At 42.4% G+C, this 19,883-nt stretch overlaps 1 protein-coding gene across 1 annotated transcript in view; it reads left to right on the forward strand.

The window, feature by feature from the left end:
- Positions 1–1,890: 1,890 nt before the first annotated feature.
- Positions 1,891–19,883, forward strand: part of VWA3B (von Willebrand factor A domain containing 3B) — a 72,195-nt gene continuing 54,202 nt past the window's right edge. The window contains 8 exon segments of the mRNA XM_062628561.1: positions 1,891–2,366; positions 3,701–3,787; positions 6,461–6,679; positions 8,495–8,589; positions 10,999–11,249; positions 14,971–15,130; positions 16,709–16,878; positions 18,772–18,896. Coding sequence (XP_062484545.1) covers positions 3,748–3,787; positions 6,461–6,679; positions 8,495–8,589; positions 10,999–11,249; positions 14,971–15,130; positions 16,709–16,878; positions 18,772–18,896 — 1,060 coding nt within the window. The 5' untranslated portion in view covers positions 1,891–2,366; positions 3,701–3,747.

The following is a 19,883-nucleotide window of genomic DNA, read 5'->3' on the forward strand; positions in this document are numbered from 1 at the left end:
GGTTTTTGGGCATCTACTTAAGTATCTATTGCATTTGCACGCCCAAGAGTAATTTTAAAAGCCTCCCCCCCCCCCCCCCCCCCCCCGATAATATGAGTTTCTAAAGAAGCTTGTGCTATGACAGTTGCGGTGTCTGAAAGGATTCAGAGAACATTCAGTACCTACTATTTTTAATGATGGGAAACTGTTTCATGCCTGAGAAATAAATGCCTTTTCTATACCTCAGGGGAAGAGTTGTGCAATACTGAATGACTTGCCATGCCCAGGCTAGTCTTTAAACCCTTGCTTCCAACTGTACAAGAAGCTGGAGCTCCAGAAAGCGACGTTCCCATCCAAAGCATATACCTTATTAGGAACTTTTCTTTCCTATTGCTGTTTACCAAGCCATCTCGGACAGAAGACGCCAGTGCTTTGGCGTGCTGCAGGACAGACCCGTCCATGCCCATGGGTGTGTATTTCCATCTGAAAGCATCAATGTGTAGATAAGACTGACCCTATAAAGCCACCTATCTTTTATGACTTTGTGATTGTCCAGTAAATTGAAGCAAAACAGAGAAAGTGCAGAGCTCAGTGCCCTCTTTCTTAGCTGGAAATTATGCTTACAAACATTTGCCCCACAAATACTGCAAATGTGAACCTGGGTTTCTGGCTGTCAGACCTCAGCTGGAACCTTTTAATCACAGAATCATAGAATCACAGGATGGTTTGGGTTGAACCTTAAAAGATCAGCCAGTTCCAACCCCCCTGCCATGGGCAGGGACGCCTTGCAGAAGACCAGGTTGCTCAAAGCCCTGTCCAACATGGCCCTGAGTTCAGGTTTATGAAGCACATCTTTTCCTATCTTTTACTATGCTAGGATAGTTTCTAGTTAGGCTTCTCCAGGAGCAATTCCCCAGTAGCGTATATTGTTCCTCTGACTTAAACAAAGGATGCTCAAGGCTGCTCTTAGTATAAATATTGTCCATGGCTTAGGCTAAATTAAGAAGACCAGAACCCTGGAATCCACTATATATAGATTTCAAGTGACTCTCCGAGTTGGTTCGTGTATTTTTGGCTCCCACAGACATGACGGCCGGTGGTGTCTGTGGACAAAGAATTTACTCCGCATGTATCTCGCTGCCGGGCAGAAGGCCTTGCCCGTCGCTGTGTCCTGCCTATTTGCCACCCCTGGGCAGCAATGCCCTCCCGCTTTCTGCCCGGGGCGGAGGCGTGACGCCGTGCTGTAGCAACCGGGCGGTCTCCAGGTCAACCGCGGGACGGCAGCGACGCCGGCTCCGGGCGGGCGGGGAGGGAGGCGGCGGCGGCGCGGCCGGAGGCAGGTGAGGGCGTGAGAGGGCCGCAGCGCTGGGGCTGGCGGCGGTGGCGGCTGAGCAGCGGGGTCGCTGCGGGGCGGCGGGAAGCAGCGGCGGAGCCCCCAGCGCAGTGGTTCCCCAGGTCCCTCGCGGGGGAACCCCTAAGCCTCGCCGCAGGGCTGTGGGCTGCCCAGCGCCGGTGCTGGCAGGCAGGCTCGGGGGGTGTGATCCCGACCCGTCATTCTGCACCGCAGAGGGCTGGGCTTCCGCTCGCACCCCCCCCGTTTGCATGCAGTGTATCTGGGGACGCGGTCAGGTATCTCAGGTGGCGGCTGTGAGGGTGCACAGCTACCGCCTGCCAACAGGCAAGTTGTGTGGCCGTGCCTCAGCATGAGTGGCCATGGTGGCCAGACAGGCCTTGCCCTGTGTTCCGCCTCTTCCTTAGGCCCAGCTGTAGTTTTCACAGAATCATAGAATCAGCTGGCTTGGAAAGACCTTTAGGATCATCAAGTTCAAACCATCACCCCAGCACTGCCAAGACCACCACTAAACCATGTGTCACTGAGGGACTCACCTACACGGTTTTTGAACACTTCCAGGGATGGTGATTCCACCACTTCCCTGGGAAGCCTGTTCCAATAGCTCATGACCTTTTCAGTGAAGAAATTTTTCCTAATATCCAACCTAAACCTCCCCTGGAGCAGCTTGAGGCCTTTACCTCTTGTCCTGTTCTGCTGTGACATGCTCTGCCCACCCCAGGCCTCCACACACCTTTCGTCTGGGGTTCAGTGCCCCGGGTGGCATGGTGTCTTCTCGACCTGTAAGGCATGTGTGCTTTCGTGAGGTGTTTTGGTGTGTGAAGGACAGGTTGGCCACATAGCCTTAGCAAACACTGCTGCATCCATTAAGAACTCAGAGCGTGTGATGAGTGAAGGTTTTAGCCAGAGCAGAAGGGTAGAGGTGCCCAGATGAACTGTTGTTCTCCTTTTGAAAATAACCTGTTTTGATTCGGACTTCATGCTGAAGGTTATCCCTGCTGTCATCGGTTTTGAACTTGCTTCTCCAAGGCTTGAGGTAAACTCACTCTATCGGAAGTCACTTCATCTCCTTCCAAACGCTACTTTTCATATGGCGGTGCCAGCCTTTCACATCCAGGTGCCGGAGGCTAACGCAAGGGAAAATGTGTTGCCACACCCTTGGGCATCCGGAAAATGAGATGGCACTCAGGATTTGTTCTCTGATGCAGGCTGCTGCTTGAAACATGTCTTGGCGAGTATCATGAGAGGGTTGTGGCACTGTTTCTGCAGCCTGAGGGAAAAATGGCACAAGTCTGGTGGCTCGCTATGGCCATTTGCTATGGGCACTGTCTGCCATGGCTTCCTTGTGGCAAGGGCTCCTTCTGACTGTACTGACACCAACCAAGCCCAGGCTAGTCAGAGGTTGTGCTGCTGGCAGGCATCTTGTGCTCAACACCCTTCTTTTCACATTGTTCATGCATTTCTGCATGAGCAAGGCAAAGACTGGAATGGTTTGTATGTTTCTGTATGGGTATTCAAACCCATATAAGAGGAATAAATAGTATGTTCAGTCCTGCAATGAAGAGGGAGGAGGCTAAGTCTTTGGGTTATTATTTTATCCCAGTTTTGCTTTTCCTCTATGAAAAACTGCTTGAAGACAACAGCTAGCAGCTGGCCTGCTAGTGATTCATAAATATCCCTCATTCATTCTTCTTGTTTGTTAAAAGAAGAACCAACTAGATGGCAAAACACCATGTCTCAAAGCTATACCCTCAGACAATCTAGCCATGCTACCTTGCTTCCTCGGGTGTTTTGTTTTCTATCCGTATATTGTGTCTTATTCACAGTTGGGCCTTATACCACATACACGAACATGTATATGCACATAATTCTCTTTCTTTGTGAATCATCTTGTAGTCTTATAGGCAAAGTTATGAATCTCTTCACAGAATTGTGTCAGATACTCCCAGGTTTAGTCATAAATTGGATTACAGCAAAGGTAAGGTACAATGCAAAGCAATAATGGAATATAATGCAACTGGCTGACAGCAGGCCAAAACACCACAGTCATTTTTCTAGCATATATGTATGGAAACTTCCACATTGGCGCTTTCTTATGGTAATTTAGAGTGAAGGAAGGGAAACCATATTACCAGTTTACCACTTTCCCATTTCTGAGTATGGGGCTCCCTGTCAAATCTAACTTCAGCCTTTCTTGACATGTGGAGTAGCTATTCTTTCTCATTTATAATATTATTTTCCTTCAGGAAAATCTTGATCTCAGCCTTCTGCAGTTTACCATTGGCTGGGCCGGTGGAGCTGGTCTCCAGTTCTTATATTGACCTGTGCATGGCAATATTTTATTTTTTTTAAAACATGATCATTCCTCAGGTTTTTAAGAAGAAAGAAAAGAGGAGCTGCCAATCAAGAGATCTATCATGACTGGCAATCCATGTAAGAGACTTGTTTGGAGTGACTGTGAGTATTTCAGGACTACTTCTACAGAGATGCCATGTTTTCCTGGATAACTTCCAGTTTTGTTTGCAGCACTGTGGTGTGCAAGCTGCTGGCTGTGTACAAGCCATTCTGAAGCCGTGCCACACCTGTCCTGTATATGGGGTGCTGTGCAGGCCTTTCTGCATTTTCGGAAGAGGAAACTGGGAATGACAGTCCAAGTGACTATAAACAGTGCCTGACTATGCACAAAGCTCAAACAGCTGCAAACCTTCACCTGTCTCTCTAGAGTTAACATCTGTCACTACTGCTTCTGTACTGAGCAGAGGAGGAAGGCTGGTAAAATGCCAACCTCTACAGGCATGCCAGCCCTGCACCCTGCTTGCAGGACTGATAACTGTGAAAGAGCTGGTGCCAGACTGCACCATATAGATGCCTGCTGTCACTGAAAGATGATTTCTGAAGATATAGACTCATTTCCTTTATGTATTATTAACTGAGAAACAGTCTATCTAATGAACCTTTGTAACCAGGTCAGTTGTAATATTTGATTTAGCAGAGTTCTGATCATATTCCAATCTAGACTGAAGGTTATTTTCAGCCATTAAAGGTAGAAGTACCGTTCTTTGTATTTTGACCAGTTTGATCCATGCAGTACATTTACAGCAACAGAGAACTGGGATACTCCAGATAATGTTGATGCTGAGGAGAATTGACAGAAATTTTAAAAGTCCACAGAAAGTAGACTAAGATACAGCAAGAGTATTTAATCAACTAGAGCCAGCTTATCTCATGCAGAGTATTTTGGGAATGAACAGGAAATACCAAAGACCTTCTAGAACCTCTGTGCTGAAGAACAGAGGCATTACCGTTGTCATCGCTCCCATTTCTGCCTCAGCCATTCTGGGCTCTGGGCTGCCTCTGCTGCCAGTTGCAAGTGGAGCTAGCCCAGCCAACTATACATCAGTGCTGAAGTATCTTTCTTGTTCTCTAGAACTTTAAATGAAACTGGACTTTCATGTCCATGATTTCCTGTGCATGCACATGATCCATCACAGCCCGGAGCAGATACTGCCAGAACCATCATGTACACTTGAGGTCACATTTACACTGGATGGGCACATGCAAAGAGTTGTAGTCAACAGCTCAATGTCCAGCTGGAGACCAGTAATGAGTGGTGTCCCTCAGGGACTGGTGTTGGGACCGGTCTTGTTCAACATCTTTGTCAGTGACATGGACAGTGGAATTGAGTGCACCCTCAGCAAGTTTGCTGATGACACCAAGCTGTGTGGTTCAGTTGATACGCTGGAGGGAAGGAATGCCATCCAGAGGGACCTTGACATGCTTGTGAGGTGGGCTGATGCCAACCTCATGAAGTTTAACCATGACAAGTGCAAGATCCTACACCTGGGTCAGAGCAATCCCAGGCACAGCTACAGGTTGGGCAGAGAAGAGATTCAGAGCAGCCCTGTGGAGAAGGACTTGGGGGTGTTCAATGAGAAAATGAACATGAGCGAGCTTCAGTGTGCACTCACAGCCCAGAAAGCCAACCGTATCCTGGGCTGCATCAAAAGGAGCGTGACCAGCAGGCCGAAGGAGGTGATCCTGCCCCTCTACTCTGCTCTTGTGATACCTCACCTGGAGTATTGTGTGCAGTTCTGGTGTCCTCAACATAAAAAGGACATGGAACTGTTGGAACAAGTCCAGAGGAGGGCCACGAGGATGATCAGGGGGCTGGAGCACCTCCCGTATGAAGACAGGCTGAGAAAGTTGGAGCTGTTCAGCCTGGAGAAGGAAGGCTGCATGGAGACCTCATAGCAGCCTTCCAGTATCTGAAGGGGGCCTATAAGGATGTTAGGGAGGGACTCTTCATTAGGGACCATAGTGATAGGACAAGGGCTAACAGGTTCAAACTTAAACAGGGGAAGTTTAGATTGGATATAAGGAGGAAGGTCTTTACTGTGAGGGTGGTGAGGCACTGGAATGGGTTGCCCAAAAAAGTTGTGAATGCTCCATCCCTGGATGTGTTCAAGGCCAGGTTGGACAAAGCCTTGGGTGACAATGGTCCAGTGTGAGGTGTCCCTGCCCATGGCAGGGAGGTTGGAACTAGATGATCTTAAGGTCCTTTCCAACCCTAACTATTCTGTGACTTTATGATTCTATGATGTGAAGAGAGAGAGTTCATCAACCTTGCAACAAAGTCAGGATCTGCTGTGCGTGCTGCTATTGCTTATGATAGTTCAACATGTAATTGTTAAGAAACCCTTGTTTATTGCATACTGCTTCTAATGTGTGTGTAGTGATGGTCTGGCAATCTTTGAATGCCTATTATGAGTTCTGATTCCTAAGACTTAGGAGAGATGACTTAGGAGCTGGAAGAATTGCCATTTGGCAAACTGGACTTAGATTCAGGGCTTGGATTTCAGCATAGAAGAGACATTTTCTTGGAAAAATGGAAGGTAAAGACATAACAGCAAGTAGATATGTAGGACTGAGAGCAACTTTCTGGATAATAACGTCGTTCAGTATAACAAAAGGAAACAGGAAGTGAGCTACATGTATGTATGTACTTGCATGTGTGTATGTGTGTATGTATGTACTCGTACCACAGAATACAGATAAAGAAAGGAGGTAATTCAAGTGAATCGTTTGGTTAAAGTATAAATGTTGTGTTTCCCTTGTTTCTCTTTATAGCAGATGTTTTTGATTCAAGGCACAGACAAGATCCTGAAGATTCCCATAAGGACTACAAGCAGAAACCAAAAGAGAAGGAAAGGAGATTGGCTGTGAGTCAGTGGGACATGGATGTACAACCCCTTGTTTCATCTTCTAAATGGCTTCAACTTCGTGGGCTCAAAAGAAACAAACTGTCCCTATCCCAGATTTTGTCACAGATTGGATTCCAGCGCAGGAAAGGTATAGGACAAGTCAGTAATAGAATAATAATAAAACCCGACTTTGAATAGTTTGTAGGGTCATGCTCATTTTGCATTCCATTATACACAGCAGAGATTTTTTACTTTGTCTCTTCTCTTATGAAAATGGCAGAAAGGGAAGCTGTATCCACAGTTGCTGACGTTGCCACTTCATAGAACTGAGGATCTGCATCTCCTTTTGATCTGAGAAGGACTTAGGATCTGAGAAGAGCTTTTCTTACTCAACCATACTGTTGCTTTACCCTAAGCTCCAGTTCAGATCATCTCCAATTTAGTTGTTGCTGGGAAATAATTCCTGCTGCTGAGGCTGTTAGTCTTTTTTCTGCAAATAATGCACCATAACATCTCTGTCCATTTTTAGAGAGCAAATATAATGTGTGCTGTGCCATAATCTGTGATCAGCTAGATGATCATAAGGGCTAGCCAGCCTGCTTGGGAACAGTATATTATTTCCAGGGATCAGCATTGAGGAAGAAGTTAAATTTCGTTAGAATTCAGGCTGCTTTTCATGCAGAGTCAGGCTATAGAAAAATGTTCCTTTGCAGTTATCTGACAGCTGGGGAGGAAGAGTTTGCTAATAATTATTAACCATTGCCATAATAGTGCTTTGCAGAGCATGGTAAGATATTCTTTTATTTGAACAGCTTGCCGCCTGAGAAGTAGGGATTGTAATGTATTGCAATTGTTCTAGGTTGCATAATATAAGATTTTGGCTGGCTTGTGTCCATGGGGCATTCAAAGATCAACAGCACAAATCCTGAAATCCTGTATGCTGTAGATGAAGAAGACGCTGTTGAGCAGGGTTAATGTCGTTACAGCATAATTTTAGGAGCAGAATGTACCAGCTTAGCAGGGCAGCATGCTGTACAGAAGAGCTGCTTTGTGACGTTAAATATTCCCACCCCTAATGTTTTCCTATCAGTGGAGATCCTGTAGAAGATTTCTAGCTACTGAAAGAGCAGAGTGCAACCTTTTCCTTAGTTGCACTCACTTCTGCACCCATTTAGTTGTGTAAGAGAACAGCATTATCTGTACCAGATTTTGTATTTTGTTTGATGGACAAATATTTGCAAGTCCTGTTGTGAGGTAAATGGATAATACAGAAGTGTAATTGCCTAGATGTTTCATTTATTGCATTTTCATGTAGCTTTTTGGCCTATAAATAATTAAATATGGGGGTTTTCCCCACTTCTGACTAAACTGGCGGGGAGCAGCAAGAGCAGGGCTGCTCCATGGGGGAAAACTGAGGCACAAGCCAAAGGGGACTGCATGCAGCCCAGGCAGTGCCTTCACTGACCATCTAAGCACTGCAGGCAGAGCAGGGTGCTTGCTGCTAACAGTGTTCACAGACAGTTACAGATGGCGTGAGGTGATGAACCATGTCTAAGGTCAGTCAGGGAGAGCAGCCAGGAGCAGCAGGAGATGGAGCCAGAGACAAGACTGGAGACAAGGCCACAATATAGGTCTTAGAGGCACATCTGGGCGACAGAACTGGAGACAGGGTTAAAACGTAGGACTGAGAGGTCTATCCATGAGAGAGGTCCACTATCAGAACTTGACGTAAGTATACCTACAGCACAGCTAAAGCAAAGACTGGGTGCTCAGGCCGTCATAGACATAGCCAGAAAAAATTGTAAAACGATACAATTAGAATTTCTCTCAAGTTTCCTAATGTCAGGAGTTAGTACAGATGCATGTGCCTCAGACATGAATGGTATGCACATTAACCTGAAAAATATCTGTTTGAAGTAATCCTTAAGATTAGCAACTTGATCTTTTGTACCCTTTACTGTAGATTATGTGACCATCCTGGGGAAATCTGTGGCTTCTCGGTATGCAGATGGTCTGTTTCCTCAATACAAGGAAGCACAAGATGGCAATGTGTATAATGTAAGTGTGACTTACTTGTGGTAACTTCCCTGTACACTTAGAAGTTATCACTGCAGCAGAATGATATGACTAAAATGTCTCCCTATGGCATGAAATAGTTATATTCTTTGTGAGAACTTTATCTTTTGTTCATTTTTTCTGTTTTGTCAAGCTGTTAGTGATAACAATCAGTGGTAGAGAAGCTAGTTATCATTTTTGGTTTTTTCCTTGCAAAATCTATGCCCTTGCCTTAGTGCAGCATTGCAGTAAATCTTTCCAGACAAAACTGCAGTTTCTAAGCAACATTTACCCTGTCTTGAAAGAGGGAACACTTAAGAGGCTCGTCTGAGTAAAAAAAAAATAAAATCGTAGTCAATAAAACAAATGGGTTGCTGAAATAAGAAGACATAATGTGCTGTCATTGCTGATGCAAAGTGCTGCTTTGCTTAGTGCCAGTGGGTCACAAAAGGCTCAGCCTACTCTATAGAGACAGCTAGCTGGATCTCTGCCCAGGCTCATGTTCTAAGGAATGTCTTAGCAACAGCTGCTGGCGGCCCATTGTTAAGAGGATGGATTCTGACTGAAGAGATACACATGTGAACCAGGAGGGGAGAGAGTTAATTCATAAAGGATTTTACAAAAGCAAATGTGTTCACATTTTTTTCTGATAACTTGAGTAACTTCTGAGGCACAAGTATTAAAAATGGGAAAAGAGCTATTTCAGGGGGCCCTTCCCCCTCATTTTTTCCCATTAATTCCACATGAAATATCTACATAAAATCATAGACTCATAGAATAGTTAGGGTTGGAAAAGACCTTAAGATAATCTAGTTGCGAGCAGTAGGAAAGACATTTCTGGTAGCACTAAGGTAACAATGCCACTATGCAAGATCTGGTGAGATTTCATTTAGGATGTTGTGTGCAGTATTTTATACAGTTACCACAGGTTGAGAAGAAGCAGTTCAAGCCAGAACAGGTACTAGAAAGAGCTAGTAGGATGAACTGCAGTGGAGTGCTGATCTCGTAAGAGTGCTTGTTTGTTGTTGACTTATGTAAGACTGAAGAAGACTGACAAAGGGCAGCATTATTGCTTTTGAATGCTTACAGAAAAGCAAATTACAGGGATAGGGGAAAGCTATAGTTTTCTATGCTAAAAGGCATGCTAGTCCAAGAATAGATGAGTATGAACTGCCACAAATAAATTTAGGCGGGACAGTCAGAAGTTTTCCAGCCCTCAGAGAAATGGGAATCTGGACTGGTCAACTAAAAGTGAAGGGGTGGTGTAAGAAAATGGCTTTTTTTTAAGATGGAGTTGTATCTGTGTACTGCAATAAGCTTCTTTGTATGAATCTGGCTGTCATAGAAGGAAACTGGATTTTCTAAGTGCTCCTTCCCAGGCCTACTATATTCCTTTGGCAGACAGCCTGAGACTGTATCTGGGAGGCACATTACAGGGCCCTAGCTGACATTAAAGAACAGAGAAAAATACAAATGAGAGGAAGACGTGTGCAGACTGACACACAAAATATCTTCTCCCTGAGAAATGTTCTTGTTTAAAAACATTTGTATCTCAAAGGTTTTGCACTGAGTCCCAGAAAGGTGATTAGAGGTTGAAGGTAACTGAAATGAACTTACGTGGGTCAGGTATACTGGGGGTATGTTTTTACTGGAACTGACAGTGAATTTTTAATCCCACAGATCCTTTTGCATCAGGAACGTGTCTTCATATATCCACAGGGAGGGTCTGCTGGTTTTAATTTTAATATTGAATCTAGGTTTTTGCTCATTTTACTGATATGGTATGGGAAGCTTTAGTTGTTGATTGCAGTTGTCTGAACTAAATTTGCCTAAGCACTTACCCCACAAACAGTTAATCTATTAATGCTGGCCACTGTTAATGAAATAATAGTACAAACAGGAAACATTTTACATTTTCCTTTCAAATGCTAAAGAAAAGATGGAGATTGAAGTGCCCCAGAACAAAACCATACACTCCCTTGTATTGCTGTACAAAATTTTAAGAGCCAGTCAAAAATGTAGTCTAAGAAGGTACAAAGTTTCTGTGTCCTTGTTTGTTCACCCATCTGCTCTGCAATCCTTTTTACATCCTAGCCTGTTTTCAGCTCATTCTAATTACTCCAGTCTTGAGACAGACAAGTCAGACAACCCACTGGCACTGTCCCATGCTCATATAAAAAGATTATGAAAAGCAATTAGGACAAAATACCGGGTCTTTTCTTTATAGCTTAGATGCATTTGTCAAGTATTTGCTCTTGAAATAGTGGAAGAAAAATGGGCTGTTTTCAATGCTACCTTGGCTGGCATATCTGGCACTTGCAAACCAGCCATTGCAGCTGTGCTAAGCTTGGGGCTGCATTTGTATTATTTGTTTTGATGTTCAATTTCCTTCTCTCCCTTATTTAAATAAAGCTGACAGCCAAAAAAGAACTGATTCTTCATTTTGTGGATTGTCTAATGGGAGCTATTGAGCTATATAAGCAGCGAATGGAATGGTTAACCAGTGAGAGCCGACAGATATTTGGAGTGATTCAAGAACGGTCCATTGTCATTGTTTTGGATTTTGGCACTGTAGCTCCAGCTGAATTTGATCTATGTCGGGATGCACTTTCTATGGTACTCATGGAACAGGTGACCCAAATTGCAAAATTCAACCTCATTCGGTAAGCAGAAAGAATCATAGAATCAAAGAATCATAGAACGGTTTGGGTTGGAAGGGACCTTTAATGCCATCTAGTCCAACCGCCCTGCAATCAGCAGGGACATCTTCAACTAGATCGGGTTGCTCAGAGCCCCATCCAATATGACCTTGAATGTTTCCAGGGATGGGGCATCTACTGCCTCTCTGGACAACCTGTTCTAGTGTTTCACCACACTCATTGTAAAAAAATTATTTCCTTATCTCTAATCTAAATCTCCTCTCTTTTTGTTTGTCCTGGGTTCCGCAGTAGCAGTCATGTTTTTCCTTTGTGTTAACTGGTACAGTGCTGTGTTTTGACTTCCAGTTTGAGAACAGTGTTGGTGAAGCCGATGTTCTCGGTTGTTGCTAAGTGATGTTTACCCTGACCAAGGACTCTGTGAGGCTCATGCTCTGCCAGGGAGGAGGGGAGGCTGTGAGGAAGCAGAGACGGGGCGCCTGACCCGGGCTAGCCGGGGAGGTATTCCATACCACAGCACGTCATGCCCGGGGTGAGGGGTAACTGGGAGTGACCCGGAAGGACAGGGGTTTGGGGGTGGAGCTCGTTTCTCTTGGCCGGTGGTATCGTATTCTCTTCCCTTGTTATTTTCCCTTATCATTGTTGTAGCTGATAGTAGCGGTGGTGATTTGTTGCTGGACTGTTTTTGTCTCAACCCGTAGGAGTTGCACTCTCTCGATCCTCCTCCCCGTTCCTCCGGGAGCGGGGAAGGGGAGAGCCCGGTGCGGGGAGGCAGGGGGGGAAGACAGACACGGACCTCGATTGTTGTCAGCTCGGCACCACTCACTGGGAGTGAGTGAACAAGCTACCTGACTGGGTTTAAACCACGACAGTTCTTTTTGGCGCCCAACGTGGGGCACGAAGGGTTGAGATAAGAACAGATCTGACTGGATTGATAGTCACTCGTCACAATGCTGATTTATTGGCTCTCAAGGTTGTTCCTCTTGATCTCACAGTTTCAGTATATGATATCTTACGTCCATCCGGTACTTGCTGTATTAGTGTTTTTCAAGTATGGGGCTTGGGCTAAGGTTTTTATCCCATTGTACTTTATGATAATGACTTGTAATACAATAGAATCATTGATCATGAAATTGATCTGGCTTATGTTCCCAGTGTGGTCACCACCTTTATACTTTGGGAGGTATATGATGGAGGTGCTTAGCAATTACACATCTTTTTTCTCCTTCTCAGGTGCTCAACCTGGGAAGGAGACATCCTTTTACCCTCCTAGTCGTCCACCCAGACCATTTACATTTGAGAGTTTTGAATTTTTTGAATGGCCTTTTAATGCTGTTGAGACTTGTTTGCTGATGGTGATGGGAATCACCATGCTAACACGCATACAGAGTGTGTTTTACCCACCAAATGTATTCAGCATGAGAGTGAGGAAATATGAGCTTCAAGTGCCAGTAGAACTTTTTCTCTATGTAATTGAAGGTGGTTGAATTTTCTCTTCTCTTTGTAAATCCAACAGGCAGTGTTCTCAGGTCAATGTCACACTTTCGAGCTTTGTTTCTCAAGCCATACAAAAGTTTTTTTGCTGTTGGATTATGCACAGTAAGATGTCGAGCAGCAGCATCAGCCGCCCTTCCTACATCTTCCAGGAATCTATAATCACTCAAAAGATTCAAGTCGGTAAATTCATTTACGGAGACAAATGCTGTTTTATCCCTGACTCCATTACAGCTTAATGCAAGCTTATGCTTCTTCACACACAACAGACTGCACGAATATTTCATGCATCGTGGACACCTGTACTTAGCTTCCTCTTGACTACATGTTTCACACCTGAAAGAAGTAAAAAGTATCTCCTAATAAATGCAACCCCCAAAGTCAAGGAACCTCTCAAGCACAATGTGGAAGCTTTAGAAATACAGTGTCTATAAATAAATAAAACCATAACCAACATTGCAACAGGCCCTGCTAAAAAGTCTGTTCCCATCTTTCTTGTAAGCACCCTTTAGGTACTGAAAGGCCGCAATAAGGTCTCCCCAGAGCCCTCTCTTCTCTAGGCTAAACAAAGGAGTCCATGTCTGTCCTTTGTTGGAGAATAAAAAGGAGTCGCATATCATATCGACATGTGTTTGTATAATACACTTTCTGTAGTGGAAATTGTTCTGATTCATGTCATGATGTGTCTGTAGATTTTCCACTAAGGTTCACACACAGTCATGCTAAGCTTGCTACTTGCATTTAACAGAAGACTGTTGTTATCTGAAAAACAAAGACTAACAGAACCTAAATACTCATATAAGCCTTCTACAAATGTAGCACAGAAAAACAGAATGATAAGGGGCACTTTGCAATACCAGCAGCACTCTACAAGGTTCTAAGTATTACAGAGTGAAACAGTGAAGTCCTACTGACTGCCCAGGCATTCTTGTGTCTACAGGCATTACATGTTTCTGCCTTACAGCTAAATGTACACTCCCACAAGTGCCGTGGGCACAGGCATAGTCATTTGTATTTCTATAGATTTCCATGGTCACCAAACTGGCAGCAGAACTAGGAAACAATACTAGATTTCCATAATAAAAGACAAGTGCTTGTTCCCTAACATGAGTAAATGAATTTCGGTTTTGTTAAAATAGAAGAATAGAAGCAGCTATTAAAAATTATGTATCTCTGCAGAAACTCTCATATATGTATAAAGGTTTGAACACATAAGCTTGAGTTTGGATAGATGAATTTGAATTTGTAACTATGAGAAAAAGATGCACAAATTAGGTCATATAATTTTAAAATTGGCTCCACAATCATAACTTGTGGCTACAGTGTGATTCTTAAAGATGTTTTACCCAAGCTCTGTCCTACAGATTTGATTCTGGTGCCCTATCTTAATCCTCTAGCTTGTGATACAGCTGAGATTTGAAAGTAGAAGATAACTTCCACAGCTTTTGAGAAGCACATAAACGATTTTCTTTAAAAATAATCTGCAAAGCCAAGTCAAAATTGAGGCACAGTAATTGTGTTCATTGATTTGTCTGCTTTTGCAGGAGGGAGACAAAGGATAATGGAGCATGTAAGTTATTAATTTAAAATAATCTTGGAAAACATACTTGTCCTTTAGATTTGCAGGAAACTCTTCAAAATAGTGCTTGATGGAATGTTACAGCTACTGAAACCAGTTGGTTTTTAATTTGCTTTCTTTTTAATTCAAATGCAGAAGCGTACATAGTCATATACTTTGTACTTCTGTGCTGCCAGTAAGACTAAGGCCCTTGATCAATTAAAATGCCAAAAAGCTTGGCATCACAAGTTTTATGTTGGCGGGTAGATAAATATCAGCCCTACTGCAAAAAAAGTGTGTCAGTTAAAATGGTCAAACACAAAGGTCATGCAGGAAGTTGTTGAAAGAGACCTGTGGAAGCCCGTGGCTTTTTCCATAGATATTTTAAAAAAATGTGTATTTATTTGAAGGGGACGTATGAATTAGGAATTGTTTTTAAAGTACTTCTAAATTCTCTTAACCTTACTTTGGAAACAGTTGTCTCAAAAAAGATTCTTATTAAAATTACAGTATTTTTTCTCTACTGCTCTTATTGCAAGTCTAGATTTAATATCTGTGGTTTACTATAATTATTACTTACAATATAAAATAATAGTAGCAGTAGCAGAGCTCCACTCTTTTGCTCTGCCGGCATTATTCTCACTATTTCTGATTTATAGTTAATGTTATTTTCAGGGCTGCTCAGGATCTTATGAAGTGGCAACAGAAATCTACTCCTGTGTCTAAGCATACTATAAAGTCTGCTGTTACATGGCTCTGGAGGCTGGACCATATGACAGCTGCCAGCCACACCAACTCTGCTGAAGCCCTGCTGGAAGCCATGAGTGATGAGGGGGTAAGCTCATACATCTTTTCAGAAGGCTCAAGTAAATCCAAGAATATTCATGCCCGACTGGCTACTGTGATTTGCCCTGATTTGCAATATTCATATTGCAAAGATAAATATTAATGACAGCATTTGGAAAGTTTCTTTTTCCCCAAGTGTAGCTGCATACGTTTACTGATGTTCTGTTTATGTAAATGTGCTGTATTTTGAATGCAGAAACTTGTTTATTTTCTACAGTACACAGAATAACATAGTCAGTCATGAAGGGACTTTCTTTGCCATATATGTTTTTCAGGGCTTCAAGTTTATGAGAAAATTGCTAGTGCCAACATTACTGAAGACAGCGAAACAATTTTAATTTTGTTATGTATCCAAATCCAAAATAGTAGGTACAGAGATTTATTTAAGCATTAACCCATGGTAGGGGTATGCAAATCCCTTTTCATCAGCCAGGTTATAGATAAGAGTTTCTTCCAGGACAAAAAGACAAAGTGTGCTCAGAAATTGCTACAATTAAATTCTGTTTCTGAAAGTTTGTTACAGCAGAGTCACAAGACATAAAACATATATGCCATCATTTGAGCTAGTCACTTGAAACTTTTGTTTTAAAGAGATATTTTATGAAATCTGCTTACAGTGCACATTGTTTCAGCTCCTTAGCAGCAAAAATTTTAATGGAAAATTTGGCCTACTGTGTGTGGACTAGAATCACTGATTTTTGCTGGCATTAAGATCTGTTCATGTGAACAGATCCAATCCTAACTCCTTTGCAAATCTCATTCTGAGACATTGTTCAAAGTAGAAAGTAAATTTGGCCTGAGTTTCCTTCTGGTTCCCTATGATGGTGGAATCTCATCTGTATGAACCTTGATATCTGGAAACTGATATTAAAAAGGAACTGGGTGAGGCACAGATTGTGCAAGAAATATTTTATATGACTGCTTTTTTAAGTATCTCCTTCATAAATTTTATGAATATTTTCCATTTGCAGTGTATTACTGATTTCTTGGTAGGAAACAAAAAAGATTGTATTTAGATTTCAGTATTGTCTGGATGAAGAAAGAGGCTTGTTGGACCTGGTGGATCCACATATGAATAAATAAAATTGAAAATCTGTCCAACAGTGAGATACCTATTTTTTTTCTGGATATTGGTAGGCTAATGGGCAATCTGGAGGAGTCAATTGTGGCAGGTGTTCAACATGAAACAAACTTCAATTATTTCTGAATACAGTTGTTATCATTCATAACTGACAGTTTGCTTGAGTGCAAGCTTCACTGTACTGGGGGTAGAGGCTGGGGAAGACCTGGTTCAGTCCTAGGCAAAAGCTGCATACTCACAGAACAGTCCTAAATGACTCATTGCGCAGAACTGGCTTCATCAGCAGAAGTTGCTCCGTAATAATAGCTCTTTTTTCTCTAGACATGGCTTTTCCTGTCATTCCTTTAGCTTATAGCCCAATGAATCAGTTCTACCAAAATTTCCTACCAGTACTAGGCACAGGGCAGTGCTTGAGTAAGTACCAAGCATCTATGTAAAACAATGTCTTCCAATTCCCCCCCCTTTTTTTTTTTTGTTTAATGACAGGCTGAAGCTGTTTATTACTTTGCTGTGGGTGATGTGCCAGTGGACACAAAGGAACTACTCCTTGAGAAGGTTTCTGGTGGCCCCTGTCCAGTCCACACTGTATCTTTCAATGCAAGGGAAGATGAAACTATTTTTTTTCTGAAAGAGTTGAGCCACTTGGCCTCTGGCAGGTATGACAAAGAAGAATCACGGTAATGATTTCAGTACTTGTAAAGCGATTTGCTGCTAGGAATAGTATTGGGAGGCATCTGAATATAATCCTTGATTTACTCATGAGGAAAATGAGACAAAGTAGTTCTGTAAGCAATCTGGGTAAACTGGGGAAATAGTCCAAGAGATATAGTTAAAATGGAGGACCTACTTGAACAGACCAGCTTCTCTCAATGTATGTGCTCATTGGCTTGGAGAAAGGCCATTCCTTTCTTACATCCTAAATAGTCTGTCATCTGGTCCTTTTCCGAAGGCTGAAAAACTGTTCAGGGAAAGGGTCACAACATAAACTAAAGCAATTTTTGATTGTATTGCTTTGTACTCTGCCAATATCCACAGGAAGCAGCAAAAGTTCTAGAGTTTTGTTTGATCCAGTGCCATACAGACATGTACTGAAAAGGTGATGCCTGTCCTTAAATGGGCAGTTCCTGGAACAACAGAAAACTGATGTGGTGTTATCCATCATGCCTGGTTGTGCAGAAATATAGCTCTGTACCATGCTCTCTAGCATCTATTTAGGGTGATTGTGGAAACTGATATACTCCACATGGCTTGTTGGCTACTTTACCCTGGGAATCAGCTGTGTGGTAAGAATCAGCCTTCAGTAGAAAGAGATAATAAAACTTTAGTCTTGATTCTGATATCAAAATAAGCAAAACAAATGAACAGACAAAAAACCTGCAATACCAAATTCATGTTGAATAGCAGGTGGGCAGTATAAGTCAGGAGGTGTTTGCTTAACAGAAATCACAGTACAGTCAGAGAGCTGTGAAACAGCTGCTAGCTCTTTCTGTTTCACTGTTGTTTGTGCAAGAGTGCGAAGACCTGCAACAGTAGACATCTCCCAAATGACAGCAGAGCAATTGGGAAGATGGCAGCCGCTTAGTTCTTTTATAACCATCTGTGTTTAGAAGTAACTTTTAAGAGATGGAGCATCTGCCAAAAACCAGAACTGTGGGAAAGTGGTGTTTGCTCTGGTCTGATGTGTGTCTAAAATGATGGTGGCCATTTAGAACAGTGGTACCTCCATGATACCAGGTACATTGTCAGTCACCAACCTTCATTTTATTTTGGCAATGTTTTTACCTCCTTTATAAAATGGAAGTGAATGTTTCTTGAGTGGTAGGGAAAGGCAAGAAGGGTTGTGGCAGGGAGCTGAGAGGAATTTTTTTTTTATATGATTCTCACAATCTTGTTTCTACATGAGTCTAGCCTTGGTGCAGAGACTTATTAGGCAAATAAATATCTTGTTGGTAGGTATTTGCCCAATAATTGTCAATAAGTTTAAGTCAGCTTTCCCACAGGAACGGCCAAGTTCATTTGCTTTTCATGGCTTGAGCCTGTTTCTATGTAGTTCTGCTTTAGAAAGGCACCTTTTTCCTGTTCCAAGAACTTTTCTGCTTTGACAATGAGGGTAAATGAAGTCTGCTTGACTTCCTGATTTGTATGTCAATAATGAAATAAATGTTCCTCTTGGGCTTTCAGCTGGGAGTATAATATGATAAGAAGGTGTTAGCATCATCTCAGACATCTCAAGTGACATGTTTGCTTATCATGTTAAAAGCATTATTAAAAACAGATTTCCAGGAGATTGAAAAGGAAGATGCCTTACAGTAAATGATACCAAAATAAAGGGATGCTCTTCATGAGAAGACTTCAGGATGTACGTAAATGTGTATGAAAGGTTTGGTAATATTAATATTGTCATAGTTGAAGGTTTAGATATCTTGAATAGATAGCAAATAATTCCAAAGTTGTACACCACTATGCTTGCATGTGTGACATACATCTTGTTAAAATTAGGTAAGTATTTATGTATTTACATACTGATGAAAACTCATTTTGTCTTACAGATTCCATGCTTTTGCTGAGAAGAATGATTCTAGAGATGCTGCTGGACCTGAACTAAAATGTGAAAAGGATGGAAAAGGTCTAATTGCCCTGAATTTCAGAAGAGTGAAAGGGCGAATGCCACTAGGTAGATAATATATGAACCGATATGATATTGATTTTCTCAGTGAGGTTTCAGAATAGAAATGTCATACTTGCTAAGTGTAAAATCAAAATAAGTCTTCTGCAGTCATGGGTGGGGTGAGAATAAGACTGGTCAAATTCAAATTCTGTGTATGGGAAAGAGAGGGAAAGGAAAAGACAGAAGTGAAGAGAGTAGAGGATGTGCATGTGAGAATGAAAGAGAAGTGAAAAAGGGTAAAAGAACATTTATTTAGGGCGATGAAGAATAGTACTGGTGTGCTTATGCCAGTTACCTTGTGGAAATGTATTCAGAAATGGCAGAAAGAATGAGAACTAGTGTGGAAGACTGTGTCATACAACAGCAAATCAAATAAGACCACGTTCATACGTAATATAATGGGATTAAATCCACATGAGGTTGACTTACTGCTCTCAAGATCTGAATTTGTCATAAAGAAAGGCAACAAGCATAGTAAAAGAACCATAGAGAAGAAGGTGCAAAGGGGGTGGGTGGGGGGGGAATTGATTAAAAAGAATCCCAAAACAAACCAATCACACCCCCCTCCCCCCCAAAAAAAAACCCACAAAACAACACACACATGAAAAACCAACCAACCAACCAACCAGCCAAAAAACCCAGAAAAAACAACAGGAGGAAACAAAACAGAAAGAAACAGTTTTACTGGGAGGCAAAACAGGGTAGAAAATGCTCACTGTGTTTCTTACTAGTCACAGCACAACTTCCTCTGGGTAAGTCAAGTCAGCCTTACTGTTCAGTAGGACTGGACTGGGGTTTCAGCTGAACTGACAGGAGACCAGCTTGTGATGTGATGTGAGGCTGCGTATGTCAAGTCTGTTTTCTTTATCATCAGGACATTAAATAATAATAATAAAATATTTAAAGTATCAGGAGGCATACCTCTTTATTCTAATGGCTTGATACCCCATTATGCTGGGGGGAATTAGTGTTGCTCAAATGTAGAATGGTGTT

The sequence above is a fragment of the Pezoporus occidentalis genome, unplaced genomic scaffold, assembly GCF_034315485.1.
Source record: "Pezoporus occidentalis ecotype Australia unplaced genomic scaffold, CSIRO_AGI_Poc_V1 ctg32, whole genome shotgun sequence".
Classification (NCBI taxonomy): domain Eukaryota; kingdom Metazoa; phylum Chordata; class Aves; order Psittaciformes; family Psittacidae; genus Pezoporus; species Pezoporus occidentalis.